The sequence below is a fragment of the Henningerozyma blattae genome, chromosome 6 (assembly GCF_000315915.1).
Source record: "Henningerozyma blattae CBS 6284 chromosome 6, complete genome".
NCBI classification, from domain to species: Eukaryota; Fungi; Ascomycota; class Saccharomycetes; order Saccharomycetales; family Saccharomycetaceae; genus Henningerozyma; species Henningerozyma blattae.
The window spans coordinates 16,952-41,410 of NC_020190.1; the positions used below are offsets into that span (position 1 = coordinate 16,952).

The following is a 24,459-nucleotide window of genomic DNA, read 5'->3' on the forward strand; positions in this document are numbered from 1 at the left end:
TCGCACGACCGTGTTGAATTTGAGTATGAAATTTCATTGGTATAACCCGGAAAATTTTAATTACGTTAAAAAAATCGATGCCCATAGGGAAATAAATAGATGTAAACTTTAACTGTAAAATAAAGCTATATATAATTAAAACTGTAAAAGATGAGTGATATTGATGATTTTATTTCAGATGATGAAGATCAACATAAAAATGTTTTGATCACTTCCAAAAAAAGCAAATCAATTAAATCATTTGATTCCGATGATGAAGATATACAGGTTGATGATGATATAGAGAATGAAGATCAGAAGGAAGATGGCAATGCAGATGATACTGAAAATGGTAATGAGAATGATAGCAAAAAAGACCTACCTAAGGAAACAAAGCTATCAAAGATTGACCGTTTAGCCAAACTAAGGTCCAACAAAAAGAAAAAACACAAGACAGGTGTCATATATTTCTCATCCATCCCTCCATATATGAAACCAGCAAAGATGAGACAAATTTTGACAAGATTCGGTGAAATAGATAGATTATATTTGAAACGTGAAGATGACCAAAGATATAAATCTAGAATTAAATCGGGTGGTAATAAAAAAGTGAAGTATGATGAAGGTTGGGCTGAATTTATAAGGAAAAGAGATGCCAAATTGTGTGCAATGACTTTGAATGGAAATATTATTGGAGGTAAGAAAGGTTCATTCTATCATGATGACATTTTAAACGTCAAATATTTGCCAGGTTTTAAGTGGGCAGATTTGACAGAACAAATAACAAGAGAAAACGATATTATACAAGCAAAGATGGAATTAGAAATGGCTCGTGCGACAAAGATAAATTCAGACTTTATTAGAAATGTGGAAAAAAGTAAGATGTTACAAAATATTAAATCTGCAAAACTAAAGAAAAATCTAAAAGAAGACACAACGGATGATAGTATGACGAGAAGAGATATAAAACAAAACAAGGTAGCCACCAATAGAGCTGCAGCTCCAGAACATATCAAAAATAAAGGTACGTCAGAAGAAATGGATGGAGTTTTATCAAATCTTTTATAGACTAATGTATGTAAGATCATCTAGATTAAGTAATCTTTCATTTATATACAATATATATTACCCTCATAGTGCTATTTTTTTTTATTTCCCATTCGAATCCCAGCCATCCCATTCCAAACCCCGAAAATTATTTCTAGTTCAAAAAATAAATTGAAAAAAAAAATAAAAAAAAAAAATAGACCGGAAAAATAAATACAGATTTTACCGATGAGATGTGTTAGCGATGAGATGAAAATTTTTTTTCTTTCTTCAAGAATTAAGCAATGCTTGGAATGTAATAATATCAATCAACTAACCAGTATAAATATAACATTGAGTAAGATTTTTAGCAGGGTTCCTTTTTACAATCTTTCCCATAAAAAAAGTTTACTAATTTGATATTTTAGTTATTCTAATATAAAAAGAATACTAAAAAAATAAGCATATAACAATGGGTAACGGTAAAAAGGAGAAACAAAGAAGAATCCGTCAAGGTGATACCAAAGATGGTAACCTTAGGGTCAAAGGTGAAAATTTCTATCGTGATACTAAAAGAGTCAAATTCTTAAATATGTATACTGATGGTAAAGAAATCAGAAATAAAAAAGGTGATTTGATTCGTGCTGCTCCATTGCAAAATAAAGATATTCCAACTGCAAGAGTCCAACCAGATCGTCGTTGGTTTGGTAATACAAGAGTTATCTCTCAGGATGCATTACAGCATTTCAGAGGTGCTTTAGGTGATGTTCAAAAGGATACTTATCAGGTTTTATTGAGAAGAAATAAATTGCCAATGTCTCTTCTTGAAGAAAAAGATACTAGTGTATCCCCAGTATCCAGAATCCTGGATACCGAGACATTTTCTCAAACGTTTGGTCCTAAAGCTCAACGTAAGAAACCAAGAGTAGCTGCTTCAAGTCTAGAAGATTTAGTGAAAGCCACAGAAGAAGATAACAAGGTATTTGAAGATAAACAAGAATTAAGTACGACTCTAGGTTTGATGTCTAATCAAAGTGATGATATGGATGGTTGGTCACAAGCAGCAAAAGAACATATTTTCAGTAAAGGTCAATCAAAACGTATTTGGAATGAATTGTATAAGGTTATTGATTCTTCTGATGTCGTAATTCATGTTTTAGATGCAAGAGATCCTTTAGGTACGCGTTGTAAATCTGTTGAAGAATATATGAAAAAAGAAACGCCACACAAACACCTAATATATGTTTTAAACAAATGTGATTTAGTTCCAACTTGGGTAGCAGTATGTTTTATTTGTCTTACTAACTTTTTTTTTATTATTTTACTTTTAATTCTTTTTTTAACCTCCATGAATTTATTCTTTTACTAGGAAACAAAAGATAGTTTAATGTGAACCAAAACTCTTTGTCAGGGTGTATCTACAGTTTTTATGCTGAAATTCTTCAAAAGATATGTCTGTTACAGTCTTGGAAAATTAATACTATTCGCTGCGTTTCAAACCGTTTCGTTCTGAAACAATATCTGAATGCATTTTAGAAGGACAACCTTTGTTTTAAAGGTATACCTTCGCCTTTTAGAATAGGAGGGATTTTATGAGTTGACATTATAACTGATATAGCTATTCTATATCCTTATACTATAATGTCGTAGTAAAAAACCCTACAACCTTCAAATAATACATTATTTTTGTTTTTTTTGGTATCCTAATTTAGAATAAAATTCATCCATATTGATTTTTGAATTAAATGTAAATAAAATGTAAAAGTTTTATTCCTTTAACACTTCTCTTAGAAACTCATTACTAACAATATACCTGTGAATTTCATTTATAGTACTTGCATTCAAGTATTAACAATGTAATCTTTACATCTAAAGTTTTTTTAGGCCGCTTGGGTTAAACATTTATCAAGTGAACGACCAACATTAGCTTTCCATGCATCTATTACCAACTCTTTTGGTAAAGGTTCATTGATTCAACTATTACGTCAATTTTCACAATTACATCCTGAAAGAAAACAAATTTCAGTAGGTTTTATTGGTTATCCAAATACTGGTAAATCTTCGATTATTAATACTTTAAGAAAGAAGAAAGTTTGTCAAGTAGCACCAATTCCTGGTGAAACTAAGGTTTGGCAATATATTACTTTGATGAAGAGAATATTTTTAATTGACTGTCCCGGTATTGTGCCACCATCATCAAAGGATACTGAAGAAGATATTTTATTTAGAGGTGTTGTTAGAGTGGAGCATGTTTCTCATCCAGAACAATATATTCCAGGTGTTTTAAGACGTTGTCAAAGAAAGCATTTGGAAAGAACGTACGAAATTTCAGGCTGGAAGGACTCTACTGAATTCATTGAAATTTTAGCTAGGAAACAAGGTAGATTACTGAAAGGTGGTGAGCCTGACGAATCTGGTGTTTCTAAGCAGATCTTGAATGATTTCAATAGAGGTAAAATTCCATGGTTTGTACCTCCACCAGAAAAGGTTAAGGATGAAGATTCACAAGACAAAACAACACAGAATAAAAAAAGAAGTGTTGCGGAAACTGAAACTGAAACTAGTGAATCAAAAGAAATACCCGTTGAATCTGCTAAGAAGCAGAAAACACATGCATAAGTCATTTATTTTCATTTAATTTAATTTTAATTTGACTCTACATTTTCCACTAAACTTCATTTTTTAATTTTATTCTTCATATTCTTTATATACTTCTTCCTACTTAAGGGGGATTTCACGCCATAAAATAAGCTATTAATCAACAATTGGGACACAATTCTCGATACTTTTATATAGCTTATTTCAAATTTTTGTAACATATACATAGAAAGTAATATAATCTGAATAAACAGCCCTCTTGGTAAATAATTTTGCTTCTAGGATCCAAGATCTTATATGGATTATACTATTTTTTTACTTTGTCATTTTAAACGAAATATTCGCTGTTTTAATTTTTTTTTCGAAGTCGTAAAAATATTGAATGGCATTTCCCTACAGAGAATTCCTTTTTAGAGCGAAAGTTTCTGTGTAAAATAGAGACCATGTGTATTGAAAAGAAGAGTAAGGTTTAGTAGTTTGTTACTGCTACCTAATCTGTGGAGAAAATAACCAATTAAAAATAACGCGAAATCAATAAAGATTATCAGTAAACAGTTTACTATCATAGAAAAAATATCGAGTGTAACATGCAATCCTTAAATGCTCCACTTGCTCAACAACAGCAGCATCAACAACAACTGTTCGCTATGAGTGGCCAACCATTTGCTGAAAAAAATCAACAGTCGCAGATCACTGGTAGTGGGAAAGGAATAGCTATGACAAACCCTCAAATGATGGCTAAACAAATTCTAAATCAGCCAGGTAGAATGCCACAGCTGGGAATGTTACAAGGGAACTCTTCGGGAGCAGGAAATAACAACGATGCTCTTCTTGAAGAGAACTATTTGATGAATCAGAATATGGAAATGCTTTTAAATCAGCAGCAATCACAATTACAACAAGCTCAATTACAACAGCAGCAGCAAAATAATAGACAAATGCCACAGCTCCAACAGCAGCAGCAGCAGCAGCAGCAACAACAACAACAACAACAACAACAACAGCATCAGCAAAATCAAAATCAACAATTACAAAATATGAATTTAAATGCTTCGATGAATTCCAACCTACCACCGGGATTAAATGTTATTCCACAACAGCAGCAGCAGCATGGCTTAAACCCTTCGTTAGATAATCAATACTCAAAACAGATAAGTTCGATCCAAAATAATAATAATGGCCCCCCCGTAATGATACTACCTCCGAATCATCTCTTAATTCGTGAAGTTTGGAAGAATAATTTATTTGCAGAATTTGTAGCAATAAGAAGGTTGTCAGCACGTTATAATAATATATCTATTAGCACTGAATTTGCAGGTACTATTGCCAGACCCATTGGAAATTTTAGATCAAAGACGGATTATCACTACCAAACAATGAGATCTAATGTTGATTTATTGAACCCCATTCAAATCGGTCTTTCATTGAGTGATTCTAGCGGTAATAAGCCTGAAAACGAGCCATCAACTTGGCAATTTAACTTCAACTTTGATGTAGCCAAAGAGATGATATCTGCAGACTCACTCGATCTATTGAAAAAATCGGGTATTAATTTTGATAACCATCAAGCAATGGGAATTGATAGTTTTGAGTTTTCCCAATTGATGATGGACTCAGGCTTAATCCTAGATAAAAGCATTACATGGGTAACTTTCCATGCAGCTTATGATTTTGGATTTTTAGTTCATTTATTAATGAACACCTGTATGCCAAATAATATGCAAGATTTCCAATGGTGGGTTAACCAATTAGTTCCATGCTTTTATGATTTGAATCTATTATACAAAGTCATCAAAGAATTTAAACAGCAAATCCAGCCTCAACAGCCTCAACAGCCTCCACAACAACAAATAACTTTATCTAACCTTGCTGACGAATTGGGCATTCCTAGATTTCCATTATTTAATACTACGGGTGGCCAAAGTCTTTTAACATTACTGTCATTCTCTCAATTGGGAAACGTTTCAAAACATAAGCTACCAAATGGGCTTGACTTCAATTCATACCAAAATTTGATTCATGGGATCAATGCAGAATAATGGAATTATGTATACTTCCAGTTAAATTAATATATCGGATCCTACAAGAATTTCAAAAAAAATCCTAGTAGATTGAATTATTAACTTACACAAAGCATGTAGAGAAATAACTGAACATAGTCTTCTAACTATACACATTGTGTGGTATTTTCACCATAGATTATCAATGAATATATAGAAAAGTTAATATTAACGAAATAGAAATATCTACATGCATTAGCTCACTCTGTAATATATAACTAACATCAAGACTGTTTCACTATCTCTTTCATTGTAATCTAATCCATTTATTTCAATAGTCATTACGTATGTATATATAGTTATACGTAATAGTAGTAACACCATAAAGGGCTCTCTTATATTATCTTCGATTAGCATATTTTCATGGTAAAGCTTAGTTACCCGCTCTGTATTTTTTTTTCATTTGTCACCGAGTTAACGAAAAAAATGGCCATTACAAAAAAATACAACCGACACTTAATGTTCGAAATAGTGAAAAAAAAATAAAGCAGATATTCAAGGCCACAAACAGACTATATCTGCATCTTCTGACAGTATACTCTGTATATTTTTAACATTGATTCATTTCATATACACTTAGGATTTATACCTATTTCGCATTACCATCATCATTGAGTATTTTGGTCCTATTTTGATTAATAGTTATAAGATTGTTCAATATCCAAGAATTAGCAATCCTTCCTTCCTTTTTTTTTTAATCAGTTCTTTTTTATTTCTATTTATTTTTTTTCTTTAATATTAGTTTTTTTCTACTTCTTTCTTTCTCTCTTTAAACATTCTTCAAGTTTGATCACTTCCTTTTTGGCAATTTCATTTATTTCGAATTATCTTTTATCTAGTATCAACATTGGTCCTAATTTCTATTTCAAATATATTTATCATCTATCTGCATCCAAGCACTCTGTACTATTTGCTACCTCTTCATCATAATTCTACTAATAATAACAAAAGTAAAATTTAAAAGATCAGACCTTATCCTATACTAAATATCTATTGGATTCGATTGTATTATAAATAATATATTATAATTTTAAGCCCAAATTTTTATTCCTTCAAAATTGAATTATATTTATTCTTATTAATTTTGGCTCCCCCACCTTATTTTTTTTAAAAAGGTTTTGTTTTTTTTACAACATTTACTCCCCATATCTTTCTTTACTCACGATACCAATAAGACTTTATAATAATTATTTTTATACACATCACAATATTTATTTCACAAGAATACTGAAGCAATAATGACCACCACAATTCAAGAAATAGGGTACTCCTTTTTACAAGTATATTATCAAAGGATGAGTAAAGATCCTTCAAAGGTTTCTTCTTTATATTCTAATACGGCAGAAATTACTCATATAAATTATCAATTGACTTCAAAGCATGATGGGGAAATATTACCAACCATTAAAATTATTGGTAAAGATAATATTAGCAGTTTTTTTACCAGAAATAATAAAAAAGTGTGTGACTTACGTGTAAAGATTGATTCCTTGGATTTTCAAAATACTGGTGTAGGGCATGAAAGCATACTACTTTTAGTTACAGGTGAAATGTTTTGGACGAATACTCCAGCATATAGATTTTGTCAAACTATCATTTTAGCACCCATTCAACCAAACTCATTAGTTTATGAGGCAACTAATGATGTTATTCGTTTCATGCCTGATAATTTAGGTTTATATGAATTGTCTGAAATTGTTGAAAAAAACACTTCTCAATCATCAGAAAAAGCTGCTATAAAAAGCAATACTCAATCATCAGAAAAAATTGCTACAAAAAGCAATACTCAATCATCAGAAAAAATTGCTACAAAAAGCAATACTCAATCATCAGAAAAAATTGCAGACTCAGCCGTTGTTTCTCCTATTACAAACAATACTACTGTCTCGAATGCAAAAACTGACTCAGCTTCGAAGGAAAAAACTGAGTCTAAGAATATAAAAGAAAAAGTCACCAAACCAATGGAAATCTCAACACAACCAATGGAAGAAACAAATGACACTCCAAAGAAAGATAAAGTCGAAGAAAAACCCAAGAACAATACCAATGTTTTGCATTCTTCTAAGTCAAATACTCAAAAGAGCAATACCAAAGAATCTACTGAAAATAAGGAGTTGAAAATTGTTGAAAACCATGCATCTGAAACTGTACAATCACCTACTAACAAGTCTAGTGAAAAAAATGCCACTAAGGAATTAAGTCAAGTACCTACTCCTAGCTCATCAAATATTAAGCCTGAACTTCAAGGAGAAAGCAAATCCTCAGACTCAACTATCTCTTCAGCTCCTTCTTCAAATAGCAATTCTAGCTTAACTAGCTCTGGTTCCACTGCTCCATCTGAACCTCAAGTTATCACACCACCTAAAATGACTTGGGCTTCCAAATTGTCTAATGGCAGTACAGCTGGTTCGGGTAAGGGTCATTCTGAATTTACTAGAATTGAGCAAACTACCACAACAAATGTCCCTCATCCATCTAAAAAAGTAAACGAAAGGAAAACTGAGCTACCTTCACGTAAAGAGAATTCATCCTCAAGAAATGGTAAAAAGAAAGCATTCAGCACCGTTAATAGAGAGGGATTTTTCCCTATATACATTCGGGGTACCTCTGGTGTCGATGAGGACGTATTAAAAGGTATTTTAGAGAATGAATTTGGTACTATCACAAGAATGACGTTCTCTGAAAACTTTGCAGTTGCAGATTTCGAATTACAATCAAGCCAAACTAACGCTATTGAAAGAAAATCTATCAAAGCTGGTCCCATAGAGGTGTATTTAGAGCGTAAAACTGTGGGGAAAAAATTTTCACCAACAGGAAGCATTAATAATAGCACGTCAAACCAGCAACGTCCACATAAGAAGCATTACACAAAAAAGAGAGATTAGATTCTGGGTAAAACTTGATAGAAAAATACTATCTTTATCTGTATACTACAAGCATATCTCATTACTACAATTTAACAAATTAGTAGTAGAATTAAATAATTTTAAAAAGCTTTACATATAAAGCAATAAACGTCAAAAAAATAATAATAATAAAGCCGGAAAAAATATCAAAAAAAATAGTAAAATAGAAAAACGATATTCCTTTATGGGATAAAATAAATATGTAAAATATTCCATAATTCTTTTATGTATCCTAACTAGTTATATATAGTTAATTTAATGATAGAAATCTTTAACATATAAATTTTGGTTTATCAAGTTATTTTTCTTCATGCACAGATATCAACCTTCAATTTTTGATGTTAAAATTCAGTATAGTCGGTCCGGTTTCCTTAGGAAAGTTAATAGAATGTCGTCTCATGAACTTATTTCAAATATAATAGTAGATAATTCTTTAGTTATATATGTTAGTGAGATTAGTTTATGAATTGAAAAGGTTTTATTAATTTGGAAGTATTGTGTATGTTAGACTTATTGCGTATCCTTTGCATCATCTAATACACTTAACTGGGGCACGGCCTACTGATCTAAACCTACATATATTAACTTTCGCTGTTAACTGAAAATGTTAGTTCCACCTGCAAACTTTGGTATTGCAGAAGAAGGTATATTTCGATGTTCAAAGATTGAAAATTTGAATCTTTCATTCTTAGAAACCTTAAAACTGAAAACAATAATATTTGTAGATGGCCAAGAGCCTACGAAATTCTTTAAAGGCTTCTTCAAAAGCTCATCCATAAAATGGATAATTATAAAAAATAATGATTTTTCAAATAATATTAATTCATCAATTAATGAAAATAAGAATAATACTGAAAGTAATAGTCCTTCCGGAAATGGGGATGTGACTTTAGTAAATACTACGCCCACTTTCAATTTCTCTGATATCGATACAGCCTCTACTGAGAGTCAACATTCTGGGATTTCTAAGGAATTAATGCCAGAAAGCTCTAATAAGAAAAATATTAATTATAAATCTAAGGAGACCTATAATTTGACTGATGCTGATGATTTAATGCTAATCAAAAGTGTGTGTCTTAAAAAAATTTTGAAACTTCTATTAAATAAAGAAAACTATAATATTTTATTGGTGGATAGAACTTCAATTGTTATTGGTCTATTAAGAAAAATCCAGAAATGGAATATATCATCAATTATTAATGAGTATAGATTGTTTTCAGGTAAAAATAGTAGTTATTTTGCAGAAATATTTTTAGAACTTGTTAATTTGGAAATAACGCAACAAGTACTTGGTAAAGAAAACCCTAGTACCTCATCATTAGTATCACCAAATATTATTATTGGTCCCAAGGATAACTCTTCCAGCCATTCGGCTAATACTAGCAATGGGGTTTCAATCAAAAGACAGCGGCACGGTAATACGCCAATTGCTACTAATACTAAAGGGAATATGCACAAGGTTGAAATGTCAGAAATTGTAAATGAAGAAGATCTATTCACTGCACCCAACGTTCCTCAGCGTATGCTTAAGCTGGTTGATGATGCCCAAACTCGTTACTTTGATAACCTCCAAGATAAAAATAAGGGAAGGGTAGAAAACACCCAAGGTATCCTCCCAGTTAGCTCTAATAATGAAAATACTAATGTCACTAAAAATACACAATCTGTAATCCCTTCTTCTTTGCCTTTAAATCAGACATACAAAAGTTCATTACATAGTCCCGAGACTATCTTAAATATATCACTTAATAAGTCATCTGCAGTCGATTATCAGTACTATAAGTGCTTGCAAGATACTATCTTTAAAAATGGCTCTTCTAAGCGTGGATCAAGCACTAGAGATAGTAGTATACAAGAAAATATTATACATATTCAAATTCCTACGGAAGATTTGTTGCCAACATGGTTTACATTTCAGCGAGACATTTGGGAACAGAATTATCGTAAAATAAGGCATTCTAGAGTAGAATAGTTGTGTCAACTATAGAAAACTTTATTACATTTTTTAATAGTGTTTATTTTTTTTAATATAGCAAAGTTAGGTTCTAGGATTCAACCATGCATTTGGTTAAGAATACTTGTTGTCTACTTGTCATACGTTACAGTTTGTTGGATAATAAGATAGTGATGTATAAGAAACAGTGATATCTTAAACCTACGAAACAAAATTAAGAGTCATTGACGCCGCAAATATATATCCAGAAACACTAAATTTTGAATGAAATAGCATTACTAAAATGTAATTTGCAGTTTATAAGCATATTATTTTATTACTTTATATGAAACACAGTTCAACTCTTTCATCAAGCAAGTTCAATATTATTAATTTGCATAACACCATTTCTATCAAGTAAGTTCTAAAGAATTAATCGAACTAAGATATACTCAACGTTAATAATGAAACGGTTTTGATAGCTTCTGACTCATGCACTTGCTTCTTCATTAACGTAAATGCTATTTTCGTCTATATACGCTGATACAATAAATTAACTAAGATGATTCAACATATTATTTTTTTTTCACATTCTATCAAGAATAATTAAGAATTCATAAGCGCTTTACCAATAATATCAAAAGGAAATTAAAATTGAAGTTTATTCTCAAATAGGGTGTTTGTTATTCTACCTTATAAATGCCATTTTCACAATTGCATTTTAAATTTTCGAAAACGGAACTTGATTTCCAAGGGAATTTCGCAATCGCCAACCAGTTGATGAGCAACGAAAATTAAGCAGTTAACAATAATGAAATATCAGGTAGAAAAGTCATTTTAATTCCACATCCTTTGGAATAATAGTTTAAATGACTTATTTTGCAAGAGAATAATTTGACGAATGACGTTATGTGGACATCGACTATGTTTGAATCTGTCTGGTATTTTTCCGTATATAAAGGTCGGTTAGAATTGAGGTCAATATGATTGTTCGGCACATCATATTCCAAATATTAGGTAAAACCAAATAAAATTAAATTTGTTACTATGGTTAAAAGAGTTTTATTGTTAGGTTCTGGATTTGTTGCTCAGCCAACGGTTGATGCCTTGTCGAAGGAAAATGGTATTGAAGTCACCGTTGGGTGTAGAACTTTAGCTAAGGCCAAAAGTTTAGCTGATCCATATGGTGCAAATGCTATTTCGGTTGATGTTACAAATACAGCTGAATTTGAAGCAGTGTTAGAGAAAAATGACGTGGTCATTTCTTTAATTCCATACATCTATCATGCCAGTGTGGTAAAGAGTGCAATCAAACTTAAGAAGGATGTAGTTACTTCTTCATACATTTCTCCTGCATTGCGTGAATTAGAAGAGGATGTTAAGAAGTCTGGAATCACTGTTATGAATGAAATTGGTTTGGACCCAGGTATTGATCATTTATATGCTATTAAGACAATTGATGAAGTCCATAAAAAAGATGGGAAGCTCAAGAGCTTCTTGTCATACTGTGGTGGTTTACCTGCTCCAGAAGATTCTGATAATCCATTAGGTTACAAATTTTCTTGGTCTTCAAGAGGTGTATTATTGGCTTTAAGAAATAGTGCAAAGTATTATAAAGATGGCAAACTAGTGAATATCACATCTGAGGAATTAATGACTTCTTCTAAACCATATTTTATTTACCCAGGTTACGCTTTTGTTTGTTACCCAAACAGAGACTCTACTGTATTTAAGGACCTATATTCCATTCCTGAAGCTGAAACTGTAATTAGAGGTACCTTGAGATACCAAGGTTTCCCTGAATTCATAAAAGTCTTAGTTGATATTGGTTTATTAGATGATACAGAAAACAAAAATTTTTCAGACGCCAATGTATCTTGGTTAGAGGCTTTAAGTAAGTATCTAAAATTAACTGAAATTAGTAAGGAAGCTCTACTTAAAAAGATTGATTCTTTAACTGTATGGAAAGATGAAGATGATAAAGAGCGTATTATTAATGGTATGAAATGGTTAGGATTTTTCTCCAAAGATGAAAAAATCATTCCAAGAGGAAACCCATTGGATACTTTATGTGCCACTTTAGAACAAAAAATGCAATATGAGAAGAATGAAAGAGATTTAGTAGTTTTACAACATAAGTTTGGAATTGAATGGGCAGATGGTAAAACTGAAACACGTACTTCTACTTTAGTTCAATATGGTGAAGTCGGTGGTTACAGTGCTATGGCTGCCACCGTAGGTTATCCTGTTGCCATTGCAACGAGACTTGTCTTAGAAGGTAAAATCAAGGGCCCAGGTTTATTAGCTCCATACACCCCAGAGATAAACGATCCAATCATTAAAGAATTAAAGGACAAATATGGCATTTATTTAGTTGAAAAGACTATAAAATAAAGGACTGATTTGTAGAGAAAAATGTATATATTTTTACATATTCAAGATTTTTAGTATAAATCTATAGATTATCTTAACATCCATTTTTTTCATATTTAAAAGAGGTTTCTATGATAACGTGGCTCAAGAAAAGTCATTAAAGCTAGTCTTTATATTTACTTTTTAAGCACTGGATGTTTATATTCAAAAGCAGTGTATTTTATATTGTATGCAGTCATGAGGATGTCTTTCTAGAGTCAGTATTTAAATATTTTTTGGACTTTAAGAGCTACGTGTGTCTATTTTTTAAAAAATTTGATTGTAATTCAATAAACTGGCTAAATTACTTTCCATAGCATTGATTTCATAGAAATAGATGCTGTCAATTTTATTTTTTGTGAATTAACCTTTTATATTTCTATAAATTTTATAATGTGGTAAGCACAGCTTATTTATTTTAGGCTATATATGATGTAGTTGAATAAAGATATCGTTCTGATATTTGAAATGTACATATATACATCACATAATTTAAAAATAAAGCATAAGTATCATTTGTAATCCTAAACAAATATTTAATTCTGAGTTAAGGTCATATCTGCTATTTATGTATGCATAGTAAAGATGCATTTTAAGGTATTCATTTTCTTCCTGGACAAATGAAGCTATTGAATATTAAGTTGACCTCACGTAATAAAATTAATAATTAATGTTTCAAGTAGCAACTAAACAATAAATATGAAAAAGCTTTGTTTTTCTAATAGTATATGTTAATCTGAAATATTCTCAACCGATTTTCCAGGGTAAAAAAGCCCGTTTCAATTGTTTAAATAGGTTATGAAATTTAAGATCTGGCAATAAGGGTTAATTGTTTAATGTAATTAATAGTGAAAAATATGTCTACAATCTAAAGAAAAAAAAGAAATATATAAACATATAGTAAGTTACTAATAACAATTGTTTATATCAAATTGTCTTCCTCCGGAGTTTTACTTCTAGTGCCGTCCAATTAATAGCTGATAACATAATTGGCTTATATTTTGTCTACAAATATAATATCAAAATAAACTAATTAATCATTTAACTTTAGTTCTTCTAACTTGAAACTCAACAAAACCTATTCGTATCATTGAATGTTAAATAATGCAGAATTCGGGCAACTTTTGGGATAAAGTCAAAAGCTCTACTAAAACACTAGCATATATATCTTCAAAGGAAGAAAAGGATGGCGATGCCACAAATTCGACAGTGGTTCATAATGCATTAGTTAAGTTTTATGAAGAGCAAGTTCCATTCCAAGGATTTCCTGGCTGGTTAGGCCCAAAAGAAGATTTGCCAGATGAACAGAAGATTCTTCGTAAACAAGAACGAGATCAAGAAAAGATGCGTGAGAAAGAGGAGAAGAAAGCAATGAATGGTAATAGACCATTTGCTAGTGGCTTTGACCAGTTACGAAAGATAAGAAGTCCTCAAGAGCAAACAGTTGATAATAGCAATAATAACAATAATAGCAATAATAATAGCAATAATAATGCTAATAATAATAACAATAATAATAGTAATATTCATAGCAATAGAGACCCATATGCAGTAGCAAGAAATAGTGGGCCAGATCCTTCTAATCAAGAGCTAATGAATAATTCTAATTCAGAAGATACCCAGGTAGACCAATCCAATGAGAATCAAAAACAACGTCCCCAATTTTCTCATGCATTTTCTCTACTACAACAACGTAAAGTGCAGCCTGATAGAAAAACAACAGCAGGTATGTCTTTCCATTCAATATATTCAGCAAATACTTCCACCAATAATTCAGCAAACGGATCAGCATCAGGAATGGGTAGTAGCGGCTCTGCCCGTGAAGTTTCTCAACAACAATCACAGCAAATTCCACCACTACCACAACAGCAACCTCCACAGCATTCACAATCTAAGCCAGAAGCCTTGCGCACTCAATCTGCTTCTTCATTAATGATGCGAGATAGATTGAAAAGATCGCATACCAAAAATACATTTGAATTTTCTTGATATAGTTCAATGATTTGAATTTTATCGTTTTAATTTTTGAAGGAATACTAATTTTTGTTTGATACTGAAGACTATAACATATCTATTTTAATATTATTCATTGTACTGCCAATTATCAAATCTCATTATCCACTTTAAATACAAGAATATATATGAGTTAAGAAGAGTAGCCTACAGTACGCGAATTGTAGCTTCAAACACTATATGAAATTATTCTGATACATTTAACCACTAGGAAATATTTGACCTTTAAATATGAAATAATATTTGCTATTTTATAGTCCCAGCTTTCAGAAACTCTAGCTTCGTATGAAGCAGTAAAAAGCAGAAATATATAGATTCAAATAGAGTTTTATAAATAGGAATTCAATATTAGGACAGAATAATGTAAAAATAGAAAACATATGAGCTTATTTTAGATAAATATTTTGAAACCTTGAATTGAAGTGTAAAGCCGCACCAAAATGCAAGCACATATAGCTTTAAAGGAATAAAATATGGAGCTTTCATTACATAATACAATTATTGAAATTACATAGCTAGGGCTAACAATTAATGTCTAAGAAGCTTTTGGGCACACTTTTAAATAAATTATTTTGATAATATATTATTATACAACTAATGAACTAACATTTAACATATCCACAAATTTTATCGTTAATAAATGCACCAGTTTTGAGTAGAAAAACGTTAGTTAAATATTCAATATCCATACAACTTTGTAGGCCGCGTAATTTAACAGAAGAGAGTATAAATTTTTCTAAGTTAATAATTAATATGTATACTTTCAGAAAAAAAAGGGTAATCAGAAAATAACAATATTATAAGAATGAGAATATATTAAATCATCTTCGAGCTATACCCTAATCTTTAACCAAAAATTTACCATCATGAATTAATTACATTTATAACTATATATATATATATATTAAGTATTATGTAATTATTCTATTCCTTCGTCTCATAAAATTTCTCTTACGGGACCAGGTGGTGGAGGCACCTCAAATCGATTCGACTCATTAAACCTGTTATTTATTCTTATTGCAGGATCTTGCAAATTATTTTTGATATTATTATTGTCAGAATCTGTATCTAATGAATTAGTATTCGCAAAATTTAAATATGAATGATCTCCCATTGATCTTGGCTGAATCAATACTTTAATTAAAAATATCAGTGCAAAAATGGCAGAAACACCAGCTACAACAATAAATACTATACTCAACGCTATATTTCTCCCCCCTATTATTGAGTTAGTAGTCATCACAAAAGATTTGCTACCACCAAATATAGTAACTGGATAGTTTAATGTGATATTCATAATATACTGACCCTTAGGCAAATGGCCTGTTTCATTTTTTAAAATTAATTTATAGAATTTTGGTAACGCAGCAGTTCTCATCCAATTTTGGAACTCTTCCCATTCACTAAGATCTGGCAAATTTTCGTCTGTATAGCCATTTGGAAACAGTTTATACCAATTTGGCGGTGGTACAATATCTGTTACGTTGTATTTAGTCTTCTTAAATTTATGTCGATCTGTTTTCCATGCAATTTTTTTATTTGTTAATTCATAATCCTCTGTATTATTAACCCCAACAAAACGTTGTTGGAAAGTATCGTTAAACAAAGAATTAGCTATTAATCCACATGGATAAATGATTTTCTCACCATCATTTTTAAGTGGTTTACAATTGGCAGTTAAATCGGCCAATTTAACGGCTTCTCCTTTTAGTTGTTTATCATCAAATGATTCCACATATTTACGATGGTTTTGATAAAAATTAGTTAATTTGTAATAAATTAGTATAGATTTCTTAATATTGTTGGGTATCTCAAATTTTAACTGACATATTTTTGTATCTTCATTATCTTCATTAATATGAATAAGCTTCCATTCTGGCTTGAAAGTGGTAGATTTCTTAAAATAGTACCCGTAATATTTTTTAGGAATTGAACTAAACCCTGCATTAGTTGCAAAATCTTCACAATGGCTGTAATTAATATTTAAATTTTCAACCCTTAGAGTGCTGATTATCAGTCCTATTCCAATTGGAGCAAATATACATGTCATTAATATCAATAATGGTAAGACACTCTGGGGTGATAAAATTGGTTGCCATGACTTTAATCTTTGCTGCCTAAACGCAGTATTCGGAGGTCTCCTACTTTTATGGGTAAAATTTGAATTTTTTCCTTGACCACTGCTATTTGTTGCTTCTGTCCTTCTCCAATTTAAAAACCTCATTAAATATATATATCTTTACTAATAGCAACAAAAGTTGATCCGTTTGAAAAACTAATATTACAATTAAATTTGCTCTTTGCCAATAAATCCAAATAAGCGAGAAGTATAAGTATAATCAGATTTCCTTCTTTTGTATTTTTTAGCATCCGATTAACTCTTCCTTTTGGGCTAAATCAACATTCCCGAAAAATCGTAAAATGCAACTTAGCCACGAAAAAACAATATAATTGAATAGAAATATAAGGATTCAAATACAACAGCTAATTACTCTCAGCTATTATAACATTACCGAAAAGTCATATTTGAATAATAATGGCTAATATATAATATCATATATATACAAATTGTAATCTTATATAAAAAGATATCTACGCCTTTGAAACAATTTGAGCTGAACCTGATTCAGGGGATTCTTTGTCATCATTTGATCCTTGAGAGGTGGAAATTTCACTTGATTTGAAATGTTTTAGCATTTGTTGGAACATATTTTCGACTTCCGGAATCTCTTTAATAAAAGAATAACTTAGTAAGTCAACTTCAGAAGATTTCAATAAGCTCATCACCAAAACGATAATACCCCAACAGTGTGGTTTATTGACAATTATTCTTTCCAAAATGTTACGTAAAATTAATTCTTGGATTTCTTGTTTCTTGTTTCCATCACTCCATTCATCAGAGACAAATAAGTTAATAATAACAAAATTGAACCAATAGGTCTGAATATTAGGATATCTTAGTTGTTCAATAATTGTATGAATTATTTGATATTTCAATTCAATTGTGGTGGTATCATTATTAATCAAATTAAATAACAGTGAGTAATAACTTGATTTAGTATTGAAAACAGCACTTGAAGAGGTTCTTTCGTTTTCTATACCTACTTCAATCCCAACATGCAAGATAATAGCACGAATTAATTTAGAGTCAACCATTAAATGTTCATATCCAATACCATTTTTTCTTTCATAAACATCTTTAAATAACGATGCAATAATTATTCTTAGTAGTGAATTTGATGGAATACGTAAATAATTATCAACAGGCTTCTTTAAAGTTTTTAAATCATTCACTGGATTATAAAAAATATTTGGTTGTTGCTGACAACTTTCAATATTTTCCATCGATAAATCTGGGTCGTATGGATTTGGTATCATCATCTTTTTTGGAATTGCACCTAAAATCACATTTTTCAATTGCAAATATGTTGGTGGTAAATAATTCATTAATTCATAATGATTCTCAATTAGGTATTCTGGGACATCATTTGAAATTCCTAAGAAAACTCTTAAAGCACCCTTATAAACAACAGAAATCGCATCGGGTATGCTATTTTTGTCGGTATATTGCTCCATAAATTTGATTAAATCAATTAGTAAGTTAGTTAAGCTTTTCCACCCCGACTTATTTTCCAATCTCAGCATTATTGGTAAGAACATTCTGTGAGAAATCAGGGTTATCCATGCAAATGAAAATCCTGGGAAGGCAATTGGCTGAATTGTATGTAAAAACTTGGCAATAATGTTATAAAATTCTTCTTCAAATTCAATTAATTCTTTTCTGGTATCAACATTCTTAACCTTAATAAATTGGTGGCCACTTAATATTTGCCATTCGCATAATAAATTAGAAAACAAACGGAAATATGGTCGTTCATTAAACGTATTTTCCTCCTTTTCATGGTCATCAGAAAATACCATCATGACAACAGAGAGTGCCAAATTCAAAAATTGTTTTCTAGAATATTCCTTATATTCACCCATAATAAACAATTTGATTATTAATTTAATGATAGCATCAATTGAAGTGAAAACTTCTCCTGTTGGATCACTTTCTTTAAAAGAAAAGACAGAAAGCTCCAATGAAGCCCTTAAAAATTCGATCAAGCCGTCTGTGGACGAAATGACTCCTTTATCAATTAATTGCTTAATAAAAGCCAAGATCATTGGATCATTATCATCAACTTTTTGGACTAATTTAACCCATTCAGTAAACACTAAGTAATATTTCTCAGTTTGAGTAATTCTAGTACCTTTATTTACAATGGTAACTCTTTTTTTAGAAAAGTTTTTTAAGAAACTAGAAACTTCTTTTGAATCAGACTTACTCAAAAATTGGATTGTATGAACAAAATCCATTTGCATTAAAAATGCAGTATCCGATAGAACTAAATCATCCAATAAAGATAAAGAAAAGTTCACTGAGTTTTCCATATCATGAGACATAGCATTGACTAACATCTCATCCAAGTCCAGTACAGTTATTAAATGAACATCTAACAATGATTTGATTACTGGAATACTTAGTTTACGGTTATCTTGAGAATAAACTAACCACCAAACAACATCTTTTCTGGCAACAATAGATAAAGAGCATAGTTTTTCCAGAAGTAGAGAAAGAACTTCCCTACATAGTGGACTTTCACTAGTGGCAAATAAGCTATTAACAACGGCTTGAGCAACTTTCATTGCTAATTGGTCTTTTTGAGCGCTTTGAGCAATGCATGTTAGAATTTGTAACAATACATCCTTAATTTGATTTTTCTCACCTAATTCTGATAAAGTCTTTTTCTTAGCATTTTCCTTTATCTGAGCAACTAAACTATCCATTAAGTGGACAAGCATTCTATGATCATGTTCTGATTCGTTTCGAATATTGTATATAACTTGTTGGGTTTGATTATTAACTAAAGGTTGTACACCTATCACAGGCTGTTGCAGTTGGTTCATTTGCAGTTCTGGTTGTTGTGGAGATATTTGTGGATTTTCTAGAGATGGATTAACGGCATTTGGAATCATTTTACCAAAGCTTTCATATAACGCAAATTGATTTTGTGTTACCCCAGCACGATTTAACCCTAATGGTTCTGGTAATGTTAATGAATATGGATTAGTATTTTGTGCTAAAAATGGTTTATCTGATCTTCTTTCTATATGATAATGACGAATGGCGAATGCTTGCCCCATTTGTTCAGCAATATCTTGAGTAGCTTTATCCATAGATGCCTTTTCAATTAATGCCAATGCTAACCCAATGTTATCATTTATGGCTTTATCTAATTCATCCATAGGCGAAGGTATCATGTTCATTAAATTAGGTGCAAGAGATTGGGTGGTGGAACGAGTACTTTCTTTTAACAATTCTAAAGATGTAGCTCTAGCTAAGCTTTGTGCAAGCTGTCTAACCATTGTAACAGCTGCTGCCTTTAATTTCATTTCATCAGGTTCGGTTGCAAAATCCTTTAATACAATTTTTGATGTAGTAATTACCGCAATACTAGATGATTTTTCTACAGCTGGTAGCAGCAGCTCTCTAACAGATTTTGCAATTGCCATTTGAAAAACACGTCTCAAATCTGGATGAGTTACAAATATTGTAGAACCTACTAGATTACTGAAGGGATTGTCTGCTGAGGGAGTGTTATCAATTGGAACTGGGCCATGTTCTACAGGGGGTGCTAAGACACCAGATACGAGGTGTTGCTGTCTTTGCTGTGACATCATCATGTGTTGTTGATATTGTTGCATTAGCATTATTTGTCTTCTTTGTTCTAAATGATGCTGTTCAACAGACATTTTATTTAGGTTTCCTGCTAGTTCATCCACAATATCCGGAACATTTAAATAATTGGTTGGTTCAATACTATCCATAGGTAATTTAAATGTTTTCATAAGAACTTCAACTTCAAATGTTAAACTTAGTTTCCAATTAGCTTTTTTATTTAACTCTAACAAAATTTTTAGAATACCGACTGTCCATGGATTTGGAGGTTTAAATATTTTTGAGTCTGCAGCATTTTGTAAAACTTTAGTAACAAATGGTACAATTAAATCTAATCTTTTTTCATGATAACTTTCTAATAAGAGCTCTCTCATAGCAACATGCTTATGCAAAATTGGTTTGTTGATACCCAAAGTGATACAACCCAACCATGATGATAGGTTTCTTAAGTGATTCTTATCAATAGATGAAATGTCTTTTGTCGCTAGGATAATAAATAGCTGTCTGTATGTTGTGTTAACCATAAATTCATGTAATAGGTCTGAATCTAGGTATACAATGATTTTAGCATAAAGTTTATGATTGTTTGGCTCTGTTTTAGCTCTTTGATTTACCAGATAATTAGAAAACCATGAAAAGTAGTTTGGTCCTAAGATTAATTGAAGTTCAGGAACTTTTGAATCAAAATTATCTAAGGTCATGTTATTTACTACAAACAAGACTTTTTCGGTTACTTCTTTAGGGGGGTTTTGTTGCATGATTTGAGAGTTTAGTTTGTCAACAGTAAAATATTTTAATGGAATGAATTCAACAACTGGTTGGGATGGATTTTTTGACTCACCAGCATTTTCAGACATTGCTACTTCTTTTATAGCTTGATAAACTTGTGGCTGTGTTTGAAGACCAGGTGCTTGACTTAATAAATCCCTACAATATTGAGGCAAATCAATTAAACGAATTTTGAGAGCATACAAAGCTTGAATAGCAAATTTGAACATTTTAGAATCAGGACCTTCTTTAGCGAAATTAGCAATGATTCTTAGTGCTACATCTAATGTATAACCTCTTAGTAACTGGAATAATATCATAGAACCAAATAAAACAGAAGTGGTAGCCAAAGCCTCTAAAGGATAATCTTTAAAAAATGTTGACTCTGCTAAGACAGCATGTGTCATACAAGAAAAGACATCTTGATCTCTTGGGTTATCACTGTCTCTTAACTTTCTCAATATATCAATAATATCTTTGATAGCAAGTTCACCACTATACATCTTTTGCAAGTAGTTTTGCATGTCCTTTTCAATATCAGTTGGAATTGCCACTAAATCACCATTTGCCAAAATAGCCTCATCATGGCCATAACCGAAATTAATTAAACGAGGAAATGCAATAATTAAAGTAAATTGTAATGTTTCAAAGGCTTGGCGTTCTTCTGGTGCAAGTGGATAGTTTATTAGTTTATTAATTAAAAAGTGCAAAGCGGCAAGATCAAAGACTTTAGAAGATCTGAACGGAGTATTGGCATCAGTTAATTTTGACTGAGCATCCAGTCCATGTAAAATAACAGGGATTGAATTCGAGTTAAGGTTATCTGAAATGTATTGTTCAAAACCCTTCCATCCAGCTTTCCTAGCACTGGGCAAAACTTCAAAAGCCTCTGAAAAAGGTAATTTATTAATGACATATTCCAATTTATTTTCATGTTCTAAACTTTTAAAGAAGTTTGCCATTGGTAAATTTTTTTTGGACAAAATTATTCTTGCAATTTCAACCAATTTATCATCATCTGGAATAATTTTTATTAAATCTTCAAAAAATGTCGGAGCTTTTTCAAATACTTGAACTAATAATGTAATTATCAATTCGTCAACTGGAGCCTTCGATTCAATTAGTAATACAAAGTGTCTTGCGGATGATATGACCGCGAATGCAAGTAATTCTGGTACAACACTAAAATCCTCGAAAAAAAACTCTAGAAAATAAGGTAATAATGCATGATTATTCAATTCATCTCTTAAAAGAAATATTTCAATATCTAGAGTAGCAATTGACATCAAATATACTAAAGAGTGTTTTGAATTTGTGATTTTATCAGTTACTGTTTTCATATCATCAATTGATAACAAATCATAACAACCATTTTGTGGTGACCATTGGTGTAATAAGAATGCAAGATTTAATTTAAAGGAAATGTTCCAATCACAACTAAAAAAATCGTCAATTACTGGACCTTTACTTAACGAAGCAAATAATGTACTTAGTGAGGCAATGGTTGGCTTTACTTGAATATTCAAAAAATATTTTGTTGACATTAAATTAAATATACGGTTCCAATTGATTGAATCGTTTTTATCATTCTCTAAAGTCTTTAAAGCGGCTGAAATTTCAACGCCAATTTTTGTTGCACTGACAATATTATCTGGAGTGAACCAGTTGTTTGGCGTATTATTCTGAACGTTTTGTGAATTTGGTGATAATATTTCAGACAGCAATAATGCAATCATCTCATTTAAATTTTCACCTTCTAATGAATGAATAACATCAATAAAGTTTGATTGGATTGAGCTTAAGTCAGATTGGTTTATCAAGTTAATTAATAATCGTGTATTGTTCATTTTGTTTCCGGTTGTATGTGTATCGTTTTCTTTTTGGCTATGTAAGTTTTTTAAGAGATTATCCTGTCCAAACAGCTTTTCAGAGATTAATTTATTATTTAAATTTTTGGAAATTTCTAAGAATTCTTCGTATGTTAAACCTGTATCGTATTGGAAGGAATTATTTTTGAATAAAACCGAGACAATTTGAATAATAAATTCTTGTGATTTAAAAGATAATTCTTCAAATAAATTAATGAGTAATCTTTGCGTTAAATTCTTTGGATTGAGTTTGAATTGGTTTGATTTCAGATATTGCGAAGTTAAGGATAATAATCTTGACCAATAACAGAAATATAGTACAATTGGCGATTTGTCTAACAAATGGTTAATTTGTCTTTCAATAGAAATAAAATTTTCTTCGGAAAGTGAGATAATTAGTAGACTAATTTGAGAAATCGAAATTCTTACAGCTTCCTTTTCGTGTAATGTAATATCTTGTGATGACAAGGTTGGAGCTAATTGCATGAAATGTGGTTAAAGTGACTATTATTTTTATTCTTTATTTTTACGACCAGATGCGAAATAAAATAAAGATAAAAATAATTTGAAATATAGTATTAAAAAATATAATAGAATGAAAAAAAAAGCGGAAAAAATCTAAATAGAAGAAAAAATGTTATTTTTATTCTGTTAGTAAGCTATTAATAATAATTTAGACGTTAATATCGCAATTGAGCTAGTCTTAGAAATTAGAGTCAACCCCATGTTATGTGTGGCGAAAATGAATAATAGGAATGCTACCTTGATTAGCCAATGTAACTATACATTTTCAATGGATAGACGTCCTGTCAACAAAAATGTTACAAATAAACATACTGTTCCCCTTGATTCAATATATATATATATGCTTCTTATGTTGTATAAAAATCAATAAGGGTTGAGCTAAGTGTAATAACTTTAAAATCGATTGTAGGACTTTTTTAATATCAGATATTCATTCATCTTTGACATTTTGAGATTTTCGTTGTTTTCCGTTTTTTTTTTGAATTTGACGACAGCAAATTTCGTTTCAAGTGACTTCCACGTGCCCTATAATGCTCTTTCATTTAGACATTTAGATCTTATGAGAAAAGAGTTGAATATTATTTCAGAACTAAGTTACATTATTTAGAATGGAAATATGATGTTACTTTAAGAGATGTGTGGAAGAAGT

General features: G+C 30.8%; 9 protein-coding genes across 9 annotated transcripts; 7 read left to right on the forward strand and 2 right to left on the reverse strand.

The window, feature by feature from the left end:
- Positions 1 to 150: 150 nt before the first annotated feature.
- Positions 151 to 1,047, forward strand: ESF2 (RNA-binding ATPase activator ESF2; the record flags this gene model as incomplete). Its single annotated transcript, XM_004181029.1, has 1 exon — positions 151 to 1,047. One exon carries the CDS (start codon positions 151 to 153, stop codon positions 1,045 to 1,047), a length of 897 nt encoding a protein of 298 aa, XP_004181077.1.
- A 430-nt stretch (positions 1,048 to 1,477) lies between these two features.
- Positions 1,478 to 3,624, forward strand: NOG2 (putative GTPase NOG2; the record flags this gene model as incomplete). Its single annotated transcript, XM_004181030.1, has 2 exons — positions 1,478 to 2,287; positions 2,890 to 3,624. 2 exons carry the CDS (start codon positions 1,478 to 1,480, stop codon positions 3,622 to 3,624), a joined length of 1,545 nt encoding a protein of 514 aa, XP_004181078.1.
- Positions 3,625 to 4,190: 566 nt separating this feature from the next.
- POP2 (CCR4-NOT core DEDD family RNase subunit POP2) lies at positions 4,191 to 5,642 on the forward strand (the record flags this gene model as incomplete). Its single annotated transcript, XM_004181031.1, has 1 exon — positions 4,191 to 5,642. One exon carries the CDS (start codon positions 4,191 to 4,193, stop codon positions 5,640 to 5,642), a length of 1,452 nt encoding a protein of 483 aa, XP_004181079.1.
- A 1,259-nt stretch (positions 5,643 to 6,901) lies between these two features.
- On the forward strand, positions 6,902 to 8,548 carry BRE5 (Bre5p; the record flags this gene model as incomplete). The annotated part of the gene is made up of 1 exon (XM_004181032.1): positions 6,902 to 8,548. One exon carries the CDS (start codon positions 6,902 to 6,904, stop codon positions 8,546 to 8,548), a length of 1,647 nt encoding a protein of 548 aa, XP_004181080.1.
- A 625-nt stretch (positions 8,549 to 9,173) lies between these two features.
- OCA4 (Oca4p) lies at positions 9,174 to 10,541 on the forward strand (the record flags this gene model as incomplete). The annotated part of the gene is made up of 1 exon (XM_004181033.1): positions 9,174 to 10,541. One exon carries the CDS (start codon positions 9,174 to 9,176, stop codon positions 10,539 to 10,541), a length of 1,368 nt encoding a protein of 455 aa, XP_004181081.1.
- A 1,008-nt stretch (positions 10,542 to 11,549) lies between these two features.
- LYS9 (saccharopine dehydrogenase (NADP+, L-glutamate-forming)) lies at positions 11,550 to 12,896 on the forward strand (the record flags this gene model as incomplete). Its single annotated transcript, XM_004181034.1, has 1 exon — positions 11,550 to 12,896. One exon carries the CDS (start codon positions 11,550 to 11,552, stop codon positions 12,894 to 12,896), a length of 1,347 nt encoding a protein of 448 aa, XP_004181082.1.
- A 1,122-nt stretch (positions 12,897 to 14,018) lies between these two features.
- On the forward strand, positions 14,019 to 14,903 carry MSO1 (Mso1p; the record flags this gene model as incomplete). The annotated part of the gene is made up of 1 exon (XM_004181035.1): positions 14,019 to 14,903. The coding sequence occupies one exon, from the start codon at positions 14,019 to 14,021 to the stop codon at positions 14,901 to 14,903; it is 885 nt and encodes a 294-aa protein (XP_004181083.1).
- A 961-nt stretch (positions 14,904 to 15,864) lies between these two features.
- TBLA0F00210 (CDC50/LEM3 family protein) lies at positions 15,865 to 17,151 on the reverse strand (the record flags this gene model as incomplete). Its single annotated transcript, XM_004181036.1, has 1 exon — positions 15,865 to 17,151. One exon carries the CDS (start codon positions 17,149 to 17,151, stop codon positions 15,865 to 15,867), a length of 1,287 nt encoding a protein of 428 aa, XP_004181084.1.
- A 368-nt stretch (positions 17,152 to 17,519) lies between these two features.
- Positions 17,520 to 23,771, reverse strand: CDC39 (CCR4-NOT core subunit CDC39; the record flags this gene model as incomplete). The annotated part of the gene is made up of 1 exon (XM_004181037.1): positions 17,520 to 23,771. The coding sequence occupies one exon, from the start codon at positions 23,769 to 23,771 to the stop codon at positions 17,520 to 17,522; it is 6,252 nt and encodes a 2,083-aa protein (XP_004181085.1).
- Positions 23,772 to 24,459: the final 688 nt, after the last annotated feature.